Consider the following 13,035-nt stretch of genomic DNA (forward strand, 5'->3'; position numbering starts at 1 on the left):
GTGGTGATGGAGAAGACTCTTGAGAGTCCCTTGGACTGCAAGGAGATCCAACCAGTCCATTCTAAAGGAAATCAGTTCTGAATATTCATTGGAAGGACTGATGCTGAAGCTTATGCTCCAATACTTTGGCCACCTGATGTGAAGAGCTGAGTCATTTAAAAAGACCCTGATGCTGGGAAAGATTGAAGGCAGGAGGAGAAGGGGACAACAGAGATGAGATGATTGGATGGCATCACCGACTCAGTGGACATGAGTTCGGGTAAATTCCAGGAGTTGGTGATGGACAAGGAGGCCTAGCGAGTGAACTGAACTGAACTAAGTATTACCATTATTATTAGCATTAGCATCATTATGGCAGGTAGTAAAATAAGCTGTCTCTTGTTCAATTCTTTTATCTAGTGACATTCAACAAACAGCAGTGTTTAAAATGTGTTTAATGAACTTAACACTAAGTTTTAAATGAGTGCAAATGAGCTAGCATTTATTATCTTGCCTCTTGCCAATCACCTTGCAAAGTGCTTTACATATACTATCTTATTTTAATCTTTTGTATTCTGGTAAGTAGATAATACTTAAATTTCACAGGTAAGAAAATAGATTCAGGGGTTAAGCATTTTGCCCAAGGACATGAAGGAGAAATAGTAACTGTAGGATCAGAAATCCTTAATGTTATGCATGTTAAATGCATGCATAAAATCCATGTTAAATGGAATTTAATCCATTTAAGATTTAATCTTAAAATCCGTTTTAAGCATCTCTTAACTAATACAAACCTTAGAATTTATTCCTTTGCTTGCCTTTGTTTTTAAACTTTTTCCCCCTAGATTTCAAGGGAGAAGACCTGAGAGTACATGGGTTTGGTTCAGTTCAGTCGCTTAGATGTGTCCAACTCTGTGACGCCATGGAGTGTAGCACGCCAGGCTTCCTTGTCCATCACCAACTCCCAGAGCTTGCTCAAACTCATGTCCATTGAGTCGGTGATGCCATCCAACCATCTCATCTTGTCGTGCCCTTCTTTTCCCACCTTTATTCTTTCCCAGCATCAGTGTCTTTTCCAGTGAGTCAGTGCTTCGCATCAGGTGGCCAGAGTATTGGAATTTCAGCTTCAACATCAGTCCTTCCAATGACTGTTCATGACTGATTTCCTTCAGGATTGACTGGTTTGATCTTGCAGTCCAAGGGACTCTCAAGAGTCTTCTCCAACACCTCAGTTCAGAAGCATCAGTTCTTAGGCACTCAGCTTTCTTTATAGTCCAATTCTCATATCCATAGCAGACTACTGGAAAAACCATAACTTTGACGAGACGGACCTTAGTCAGCAAAGTCATGTCTCTGCTTTTTATTACACTGTCTAGGTTTGTCATAGCTTTTCTTCCAAGGAGCAAACGTGTTTTAATTTCATGGCTGCAGTCACCATCTGCAGTGATTTTGGAGCCCAAGAAAATAAAGTCTGTCACTGTTTCCATCGTTTCCCCATCTATTTGCCATGAAGTGATGGGACTGGATGCCATGATCTTTGTTTTTTGAATGTTGAATTTTAAGCCAACTTTTTCACTCTCCTCTTTGACTTTCATCAAGAGGCTCTTCAGTTCTTCTTTGCTTTCTGCCATAAGGGTGGTGTCATCTGCATATCTGAGGTTATTGATATTTCTCCCGGCAATCTTGATTCCAGTTTGTGCTTCATCCAGCCCAGCATTTCGCGTGATGTACTCTGCGTAGACATTAAATAAGCAGGGTGACAATATACAGCCTTGAGTCTAAGATTGATAAGTCTAACATTGGTGTCATAGGTTTGAGCCCCTGTTCAAAAGAGAAAAACTTCAAGTTATCTTGAAATTTCCCACTGGCATTGAAAAAATCCAAATAAGAGTGCTGAGGTACTTAGCACAATTTTTGTCTGCAAGTAAAGGAATCACAGTGGCATCAGTTTTTGGTGTAGAGGATAGTGCATTTGTGTTTGGAGCAGTGCACAGGCTCCCATGGATCCAGAGAGTAATCAGCCTCAGGGAATCAGGAGGTCAGCTAATTGCCTTGGATAGAGCCAGTCAGATTTGGTAGGGAGTTTGAAAAGGCTTGTTTTCCAGTGGGATCATAAGGTTTGTTCAAATTCCTGTAAACTAATGGTTCATACCAGTAAGAATCTGGCTGAATCCAGCCTTCTGACAACCAAGGTAGAAATAATGGGGATTTTTAATTACTTTGTTTGTGTAATTTGACTTTGTCACTGATTCCATTAGCCTTTGGATTGCAAGGTTTGAACATTCTGTCTGGGAAAAACAGAATTAAAGCAGTTGGAGTGAAATTCCTTTTGGTCTTTATATAACAGATTGCATTTCAGCGTACTTTTTTTTTTACAGAAACACGTGGAGCTGATTCCTGATTAGATAGGGATTGAAAAGTTGAGAAAAACGTTGTATTTTTTTCATTAGCAGTTGGAATTTTTTGGTGATGTCCCAGAGATCTAAATCCACTTGGAATTAGCTGAAATGATTGCTTTATAAATTTTATTCCTATTTCCATCTAGTAAATTTAGTTTACACACATAGGCAAAAACTTTGTGTATCATCTAGTGTATCCTGGGAACATTTTGCATGATTCTCAAAGTCACTGTAGTACTCTCCTATGATTTGATTAATATTAAAGGGTCCTAATATCCAGACGTAATAAATCAGACCATTAATCTTAAACCACAGAGTTGGAAATCATTCCCAACGTTTTAGATGCTAAACAATAGTCCTAAAATCCTTGTTAGAGAATTTCTCAGAAAAACTAATTTTCCTTATCCCAACTAAATGTTGTTTTGTAATTCTCACAGCATTAGACTACAAGTAAAAACTGTAGTTTTTACTACATTTACTTTCTACATCTACTTAGGATGTAGAAAGATGGTTGCTGCTGTTTTAAGGAGAAGGCAGTGGCACCCCCCTCCAGTACTCTTGCCTGGAAAATCCCATGGACAGAGGAGCCTGGTGGGCTGCAGTCCATGGGGTTGCTAGGAGTCGGACTCGACTGAGCGACTTCACTTTGACTTTTCACTTTCATGCATTGGAGGAGGAAATGGCAGCCCACTCCAGTGTTCTTGCCTGAAGAATCTCATGGACAGAGGAGCCTGGTGGGCTGCTGTCTATGGGGTTGCACAGAGTCAGACATGACTGAAACAACTTAGCAGCTGTGTTTTAAGTGCAGCATACAGTGTTGAGCTTCTTGGGATCTTGTAGATAATCTGTGTGCCAGAAGGTTGATACAGATACATTGTAGTTTTTCCTTGTCTCTGGGTGGTTTGAGGTGTACCTTGAATACTGAGGTAGGACTCAGTTGACTAAAAAAGGGAGCAGTAGAAAGAAAATGCTTGTGAAAATGTGTAGTATTCAGTGAAAAAGCAACCAGTTTCACTAGACTTACTTGGGGAGATAGGAATAGGTAGAAGTTGGCTTGTGAGGGCTTTCTGCCCCAGATTAAGTTAGTACTGTAATATGGACTGAAACATTGAACTAGACATTATTGAATTTGGATTCTCGTTTTTACTTTACCATTGACTAGGCCCTTACTTCCTAGAATATATTCTGTTGTATTCCAGGTGCTACTGATGATGCAGTATATCTAGTAGGTGTCTGATACATACCAGACTGGACTGGACATGACTCCTCATAGGTTCCATGAGGTATTGAATTCTGACCTTGACATGGCATTAATCTTTCTGGCATACAGTTGTCTTTTACAGTTGTCTTGTGTGAGCAGGTAGGGACTCTAGCTCAGATTCTTTCTAGCTCTCTGATCCTATGGCCATCTTGTAAGTGTGGGGAATTATTAACCATATTTGAGTCGTGTGATACGAATTAAATGATATCAGACAATTGGAAATGGTTAAGTGTCAGATGATTGGATGAAGCTAGGTGATTGAACAGGCCATGGTGTAAAATAAATACTGGAGAGAAAAGCAGCAGTGAGGCCCATCTTAACTTGGTCTTAGTTTAAGGAGGTGAGATGTTGACAGATATAGATGAAGACCTACAAGACCTTCTAGAACCAACACCAGAAAAGATGTCCCTTTCATCCTCGGCGACTGGAATGCAAAAGTAGAAAGTCAAGAGATACTTCTAACAGGCAAGTTTTGCCTTGGAGTAGAAAATGAAGCAGGGCAAAGGCTAACAGAGTTTTGCCAAGAGAAAGCACTGGTTATAGCAAACACCCTCTTCCAGCAACACAAGAGATGACTACACATGGATATCACTGGAGAGTCAATAGTGAAATCACATTGATTATATTCTTTGCAGCCGAAGATGGAGAAGCTCTATACAGTCAGCAGAAACAAGACTGAGAGCTGACAGTGGCTCAAATTGTGAACTCCTTATTGCAAAAACCAGACTTAAATTGAAGAAAGTAGGCAAAACTACTAGACTGTTCATGTATGGCCTAAATCAAATCCCTTAGGATTATACAGTGAAAGTGACAAATAGATTCAAGGTATTAGATCTGATAGACAGAGTGCCTGAAGAACTATGGAGGTTTGTAACATTGTACAGCAGGCAGTGATCAAAACCATCCCCAAGAAAAAGAAATGCAAAAAGGCAAAATGGTTGTCTGAGGAGGCCTTACATATAGCTGAGAAAAGAAGAGAAGCCAAAGGCAAAAGAGAAAAGGAAAGATATATCCATCTGAATGCGGAGTTTCAAAGAATAGTAAGGAGAGATAAGAAAGCCTTCCTCAGCGATCAATGCAAAGAAATAGAGGAAAACAACAGAATGCTAAAGACTAGGGATCTCTTCAAGAAAATTAGAGATACCAAGGGAACATTTCATGCAAAGATGGGCTCAATAAAGGACAGAAATGAGATGGAATACCAACAGAAGCAGAAGATGCTAAGAAGAGGTGGCAAGAATACACAGAAGAGCTATACAAGAAAGATCTTAATGACCCAGATAACCACGGTGGTGTGATCACTCATCTGGAGCCAGAAATCCTGGAGTGTGAAGTCAAGTGGGCCTTAGGATACATCACTGTGAACAAAGCTAGTGGAGGTGATGAAATTCCAGCAGAGCTATTTCAGATCCTAAAAGATGCTACCATGAAAGTGCTGCACTCAATATGCCAGCAAATTTGAGAAAACTCAGCAGTGGCCAGAGGACTGGAAAAGGTCAGTTTTCATTCCAATACCAAAGGAAGGCAATCCCAAAGAATGTTCAAACTACCACACAATTGCACTCATTCTCACATGCTAGCAAAGTAATGCTCAAAATTCTCCAAGCTAGGCTTCAACAGCATGTAAACCGAGAACTTCCTGGTGTTCAAGCTGGATTTAGAAAATGCAGAGGAACCAGAGATCAAATTGCCAACATCCGTTGGATCATAGAAAAAGCAAGGGAATTCCAGAAAAACATCTACTTCTGCTTCATTGACTATGCTAAAGCCTTTACTATGTGTATCACTACAAACTGTGGAAAATCCTTCAAGAGATGGGAATACCAGACCACCTGACCTGCTTCCTGAGAAACCTGTATGCATTCAGGTCAGGAAGCAGCAGTTAGAACTGGACATGGAACAACAGACTGGTTCAAAATTGGGAAAGAAGTACTTCAAGGCTGTATACTGTAAATGTGCCTGTTTAACTTATATGCAGAGTACATCATGTGAAATGCTGGGCTGGATGAAGCACAAGCTAGAATCAAGGTTGCCAGGAGAAATATCAATAACCTCAGATATGCAGATGACACCACCCTTATGGCAGAAAGCAAAGAAGAATTAAAGAGCCTCTTGATGAAAGTGAAAGAGGAGAGTGAAAAAGTTGGCTTAAAACTCACCATTCAAAAAACGAAGATCATGGCATCCAGTCCCATCACTTCATGGCAAATAAATGGGGAAACAATGGAAACAGTGACAGACTTTATTTTCTTGGGTTCCAAAGTCACTGCAGATGGTGACTGCAGCCATGAAATTAAAAGACGCTTACTCCTTGGAAGAAAAGCTATGACAAACCTAGACAGTGTAATAAAAAGCAGAGACATGACTTTGCTGACTAAGGTCCGTCTAGTCAAAGCTATGGTTTTTCCAGTAGACATGTAAGGATATAAGAGTTGGACCATAAAGAAAGCTGAGCACTGAAGAATTGATGCTTTTGAACTGTGATGTTGGAGAAGAGTCCCTTTGACTGCAAGATCAAATCAGTCAATCCTGAAGGAAATCAGTCCTGAATATTCATTGGAAGGACTGAAACTCCAATACTTTGGCCACCTGATGTCAAGAACTGACAACTGACTCTCTGGAAAAGACCCTGATGCTAGGAAAGATTGAAGGCAGGAGGAGAAGGGGCAACAGAAGATGGGATGGTTGGATGGCATCACCAACTCTATGAACATGTGTTTGAGGAAGCTCTGGGAGTTGGTGATGGACAAGGAAGCCTGGCGTGCTGCAGTCCATGGGGTTGCAACGAGTCAGACATGACTGAGTAACTGAACTGAACTGATGTTGTCAGTCTGGATTGGTGGTCACAGTTATGCAGAAAAAGCAATGATGTTGAGAAGTAACAAGCCAGTAAAAATCTCACTTTTGTCCAGCCAGAGACCTTTAGCCATTGGAGGGGAAGTAGGAGTACTAGCAGCTCGCTGTTACCTGCTGTTTTAAACGTTTCTCTTTGTTTAAGGAGCTCCCAGAGAATAATAGTACTTAAATGTTGTGAAGACGCATCTGAGAATGAGTAAGGTTTCTATTCTGGATCATGGAAATAATGATGCCTTTAAAAGAAATTGGTGAAGTCCAGAGAAAGGCAGAGTTGAAGAGAAGGACGATTTAAACCTATAAACTGTTACACATATGTGAATGGTATTTTATTGTACATAGTGAAAACTCTTAATTTTGGTATATTAAAAAGACTGGTCTTCACAGAGTTAGATATTTGTCCCTATATTTTACCTTTGTCCAAAAAAAGCTGCCTGAGTTTTGGTTTTGTTTGTTGCACAGTAAAGTTTAAAAACATTCTCACATACTTATATCTGATAAACCTATGAAGCAGAGAACATGATACCTGTTTTCCTCTGTTTCGTTTTCATTATCTAATCATAGTCTTGAGCAGGCTTGCTCACACTCTGAAGCTAAAGGTAGTGTTGGACTACCTGCTGTAGTTAGGACCAATCTTGGCCTTGTGCACTACCTACTTGGTGTGCTTGGTAGTGATGAGTTATGTTGAGCAGGAAAATTGTTGGAGTTAAGTCATTTCTAGCCTTTAGAATAGAGATATTCCTATCAAATAACTTCTAAGCCATTATGCTACTGTTCCTGAGTGATTGAAGCCTCAGTATGCACTGCCTTAATGGGGATTCAGGCCTACCACATTACAAGGGACAGCACTTTGTTATGTTACCCATCATAACACTGCCAGGAGCAGTGCTTTTTCTGTCATCTTTGTTAAATGCTATGAGGAGAAACCTTTCTTTAATCACCAGGATCAAAGCAGGAGTCATTTGGGTCCATGAGCTCTTCCTGGTAAATGGAGATGTCTTTAGGTAGATCTATATATTAAGGCTTTTAGGGAAGGAAAAGGAGAAGAATAAATTCTTACCACTTCTGTGTACTAATTCGCAGCTGTTAAAATTTTTTTAATGTACCACGAGACCGTGGTAAGACAGTTTACCTTAATGTCACCACTTTCTAAATTAGGTAAACAGGAACTGTTACGCTCACTTCAAGTGAGTTTAAAGAATATGGCCCCGGTCACACAGACTAGGTATCTATAGACTGAACTCTGTATACTGGGAGCTCAACCCCAGTATTGGGGTTTTCTTTCTTGTCCAGTGTTCTTTAGGCTGTATATTCTGAGTTTACATTTTGGTCACTGAATTCATTCCCCATTTTCTTTTGAAGCTTAGTGTCAACAGAAGTAGGGGGAAGCGGGTGTTCAGATAAACAGATTTCTAGTGTAGGTGTTAGTGTCAAGGAGGCGGAACCTGTGGACATGGCGAGGGTGGAGCTTTGAGCAAGTGAAGAATTGTGTTTGTGTAGGGACCTGCTGCTGTTGAGGGAGAGGCAGGGGGAGGAGAAGCAGAATAAGTTTGCCTGCTGTTCAGCATGTAGTTGTGTTTAAAGGGCTGATCAGTAAGTAATAAGGAGATTGTTGGCTGCGCAGAGCAAACCCATGTTTGAGGGTCGCGGAAGCATGGCTAGTGTTAAACAGAAAATTCATCTTCAGCCTGATTTTGATGTCTGCCTTGCTTATGCTGTGGGCTAAGTTATCCTGTTAACTTATATCCTATACAATTCCCTCCCCCCCATTTTCCTCTAACAAGTCTGTTTTGCCTTTTCTGATGGATTTTACAAAGAGAGATTTTTGCTCAGTGTTTGTCTTCGTAAATTCTCATTGCTGCTGCTGCTCTCAAAAGGATTGTATAAATGAGGTGGGTAAGAATTTCCAATATATACCAAAGGTGTGTTGTGATATTTATGTATGGAAGATTTTAGTTAAAGTATTGGGATTGTTAGTTCAGAATGCTTTTCAAAATAAATTAGTTCTGCAGTTAACTTACACAGCATTTTCTATGAGGAGGAAGGAGACTTTTCTCAATTCTGAGTGGTTAGGAGAATTTTTACTCTTAGGAAGAGAAAAATGTTACCCTGACACACACTGCAGCTTAAGTTTTTAAGAAGCAAGTGCTGACAGTTTTTAAGAGTGAGAAAATTGAACTGGAGAATACTATATTATGACTCATTTTAATTTTTATTATGACTCACTTTTATTTTTTCAGCAGATTAGCTGCAAACTATAAGTATATAGAATTGACAGAAAAACTCAGTCTGTGAGATGCATATAAGTTTGGAGTTTTTCTTAGTTTAAATAAAGCAACATATTTTATAAAGATTTATGTCAGTTTTTTTTTTAAAAATATCAACTCTGATGTACCCTTGGAGAATCACAATTGTTTTTTTCTTTTTGTTCTCCATTTAAGATTGCATAAAAGTTACCTTTTTGTTTCATTTATGAGAATATATAATTTTAATCTCAAAGGTGTCTTAAATGGATATACATTAGCTGTTGAAGAAGTACTTGTGTGTAATGCAGAATAACAAGCCACCGTTTCATGTCAAAGAAACATTTTATGGCACTTCTGCCTGAAGAGAGGTCTTGTGAATCACAGCAGTGAGGAAGAGTGTTTCTGGAGTTGGCAGGTTGCTAGCTCTGGAAGGGTGAAGGGACAGGGTGCCAGTCTTTAACTTAGGTTTTCTTATGTGTAAAACATTAGCTCAATTTATATTCCTTAGTACTCTTTTCTGTTTTGTGTTCTTGAACCTCATTCAGAATAGATGAGCAAAACTTTGCTTGTGTTGGTCAGAACAGAACTGAAATAAGACTGTGTGGGGCTAAATCAGAGAGTATAGAAAAGAGGTGTCATTTGAAGGATTTTTAGACTCTTAAGTTAATCATCTTTTTTGAAATAAATTCAGGGAAAAAAGATGAAATATTATCATGAAAACATTTTCTTATTGTTCTGTCTGGTGCTTAAATCATGTTTTGGAATAATCTTAAATCAACTTTTTAATTTAAAAAATTATCAATTATTTAAAAAACAGTTCTCTTAGATAGAACAAGAAGCTTCTGAGTATGGTGCATCTTGTGTATTGAAACATGTGCTTGTTGATTTTAAGTGGCTTTCCATCAGGTGCCCCAGATGACTTCAGTAGGTCACATTCAAGGTCATTGACGTTTTATGCTTATTTTTCCTTTTTTTTTGGTCACTTTTAATATATAATTCCTATATATCCTTGCTTCTTTCCACATGATTCAGAATACCTCTGTTAGATATTTTGATATATATTTGGATAATCCTGACTTCTGGTGCTTGGTTAAATTTCTTCTTGTCTTTTTCATTGTTTTAGTGGGTGATGTCTGAATACAAGCTGCTGGACTGTCTCTGTTGTATTGGCTGTCTTAGTGCCTGCAGTGTTCTTTAAGGCAGCAGTAGCAGCTGAATATGGCAGTGGCGGTGGCAGTTGTACAGTAGTGATGCAGAGTTTTCTGTACCTGAATCTTGGCTATACTTTGAGAAAGCAGCTTACCCTAGTAGAGTCAGTGTGTTATATGATGCATAGTTGCTGGTTTTGCGACTGTGATCTGGTATCTCGGTTGTTCAACTCGCTTTTCTACCTGTAAATAGAAATTCCTGTTGTGAGTGTGTTTGTCTGCATGGGTCGGGTTAACAAGAGGATTGTTTTTAAGGATAACCAAAGCTGAAAGCATGTTCACTGTGGATCTTGGTGATGATTTTTCAAAGAGAATTGTATGCTTTCTTTTTAACTCTAAGCCTTATTACCTTTGGTGATTACTTTTGAAGTCAAAGGTGCCTTAGGTCAGCAAACTTAATAATCCAGAGCTTTCAACTTGGATAGTCACATATGATTCTAGTTCCCATGAATATAGTTAAACAGGTATTATCCCCCTTTGCTAGACAGGGAAACAAAGCTCAGAGCTGCTTCTGCTTGTCCAGCTCACGCCTAATTCAAGTCTTATGCTCTATCCTTTCGTCTTTCCAGTATGCCTATGCTAAATTGAAATGGAGGAGTCTTAATATAGTCAGTATATGTGTGATTTATTAACTCAATATGTAGAGTTGCCAGAAGGTCAGACTCATTCCTCTAAAATGCGTGTGTTTATGGAAGTGGGAACATGTCTTCTAATCCTGTTCTATATCCTCTTTAACTTCTTTCCTATAACATTTGAAGTGTCCTTACATGAAAGGCCAGCTGTGTATTAGTGTCTAATTTTACCAAAGAAGAATCTTTCAGATAGTTTTCTGCCAACAGTGAGTGTTCTAGGAACTTATAATATACAGTATCTTATTTTATTTTTTTAAAAGTATTTTAGACTGTTCTTCCCATTATATTTATAATTGGCATCTTAAAAGTTTGCTTTTATGCTTTCACATGTTTGTTGTAAAAATTAAAAGCAAATATAAAAAATCTCCAGTGTTTCTGCTACCAGAGAACTTTTAGTGAGCATCATCCTTTAAAAAAAAAAAAAAAAAAACAGTTCCTGTTTTCTTTAGCTTTAATTTAAAATACCATGCCATACCATACCAGCTTGCTCAATTAAAGCAGGCTTTTCCTTCAATGACATTGTTTTTTGTTTTTATTAGAATGATTATGTGAAGACAAGGACTGGTGGGGAAGACTTAGCTAGACTTGAAAAATAAGAAGATTGAGGAAAAATTCAAATAATATGTATTGTCACCGAGATATTAGATGATTAATTCTAGTCCCTGTCTCCTCCTTGCTGTGTGTTAGGTGGTCATAGACTTACTGTGCCTCTTGGAAAGTATATTGTGTTGCTACTTCAGCTCAGTCTGTGTGACTTAGAAGAGGCAGGAATAGATAATGAGATGTTCTTCTCCACACCACCTCTCAGACAGGAGTAGGTTGTTATTCTTCTATCTTATATACATTTTCCACACACCGCTGAAATTTTTGTTGGCAAAGAATTTACCTTTTGTGAAAATTCTTTAACTATTACAATGATGCTATTTAATATAATAGTGATGTTAAATTTTTTTCTGAAATTAATTAGAAAGTTTGTCTTTCAGATGTGTCTGATGTGTTGTCATTTTATGTTTTCATATGTACAAGACAATTTGCTCTTCAGTTACTATACCAAACCAGTCTAAATTCTTCCCTTCTTACTGAGTTTGTTAAGGAGTACTGTAATGATAGAATACCTGCCAGACTAAGCGTGTGAATTCATGCCCACACATGGGTTCTCTGTTCAAAAGAGTTGCATGTTAGGTTGATTAATGTGTTAGGGAACAAGGTTGAACAAAAGATCTTCTAACCAATTAGAACATTTGGGCTTTGTTTTAGCCAAAATTTCCATTACCTGAAACATAGCAAAAGATGCTAACGATAGTCTGCTTTTGTCACCAGCAATGTCGTGGCCATGGAAGTGACTCCGCTTTCTTAACTATTCCCTATTGTTACCTTGGAGGGGCTAAATTGCTACTACCCAGCTTTGACCCTGCATGAACTAGATCCTGCAGGCAAACCAGGAAAAAGCCAGGATGGTGAGAAGGCAGTCTGGTAGAACCTTAGGAGGCAAGTTCAAATTCAAGTTCAAAGTCCCTGCCTTCATTGATGTGTTCCTGTTGCCATTTTTATGATTTTCAGGGGGTGAAGCCAGCCAGTTTTGACAAAGTAGCAATTCCTGAAGTGAAGGAAATTATTGAAGGATGCATACGGCAAAACAAAGATGAAAGGTAAGTTGCCTCTTTTGACCTGGATATTGCTTAAACAGAAACTTCAAGTATAATATGCTTTGAATAGAACCGTCAACCTAAGGTGTATGTAATACTTGACTTGTGGTTAGTTTCTCTGTTTATGTCTTGTAATATCTTTGAAAGTAAAGTTCTGTCCACTGGAGGTAGTATTCAGATTTAGTATACTGAAATATCGTAAAAATGTGGTTTGGTAGACTGAATATACCAGAACCACCTTAAATGTAGCTTCTACATTCGATAAGAGCTACTTACTTATAGCATCTACCTGATTTGTAAAACTCACTAGGTTCTATCCTGATACAGTAGATCTCTTCCTTAGCTGTTTACCAGTTAAATTCTAAAGATGAAGTAAAATTTTGGCTCTTTAAAATCAACTCAGCTATGTTGGTCTCGATTTACTGTTGCTATGCCAGAATTGAAGAAGAGCAAAATGTCAAAATTCCTTTGAGTAAGAAGAGACAACTTCACCCAGGGCTTGGGAGGAGATCTGGCTTAGTCATTATGCTAACAGAGGGCTTTTCTCAGAGGAGTGGCAAGTATCTGATCTGCCATATAGCTGATTCATCACCCGTTAGGCATGGCAAAGGTCCAGTGTCTGTTTTTGAAAAATAATCTACCTTCAACCATCCCCGTCACTCTCCACAGAAGAAAAAGTAGACGCACTAGTACAAAGTGTAAATTGAACATAATCTACCTCTTGAAGAATGTGAGTGATCAGGTATTTCAGCCAAATTAAAGAATTCCATATCTTCACTTCTCCAGTCTCATATTCTTTTCATAACTTTGT

At 38.6% G+C, this 13,035-nt stretch overlaps 1 protein-coding gene across 15 annotated transcripts in view; it reads left to right on the forward strand.

Moving 5' to 3' along the window:
- Positions 1–13,035, forward strand: part of WNK1 (WNK lysine deficient protein kinase 1) — a 129,891-nt gene that overhangs the window by 71,997 nt on the left and 44,859 nt on the right. For all 15 annotated transcript variants that reach the window (XM_070788670.1, XM_070788673.1, XM_070788671.1 and 12 more), the window contains exon 5: positions 12,139–12,227. In XM_070788670.1, coding sequence (XP_070644771.1) covers positions 12,139–12,227 — 89 coding nt within the window. The remainder of the gene's footprint in view (positions 1–12,138; positions 12,228–13,035) is intronic.

The sequence above is a fragment of the Bos indicus genome, chromosome 5, assembly GCF_029378745.1.
Source record: "Bos indicus isolate NIAB-ARS_2022 breed Sahiwal x Tharparkar chromosome 5, NIAB-ARS_B.indTharparkar_mat_pri_1.0, whole genome shotgun sequence".
NCBI classification, from domain to species: domain Eukaryota; kingdom Metazoa; phylum Chordata; class Mammalia; order Artiodactyla; family Bovidae; genus Bos; species Bos indicus.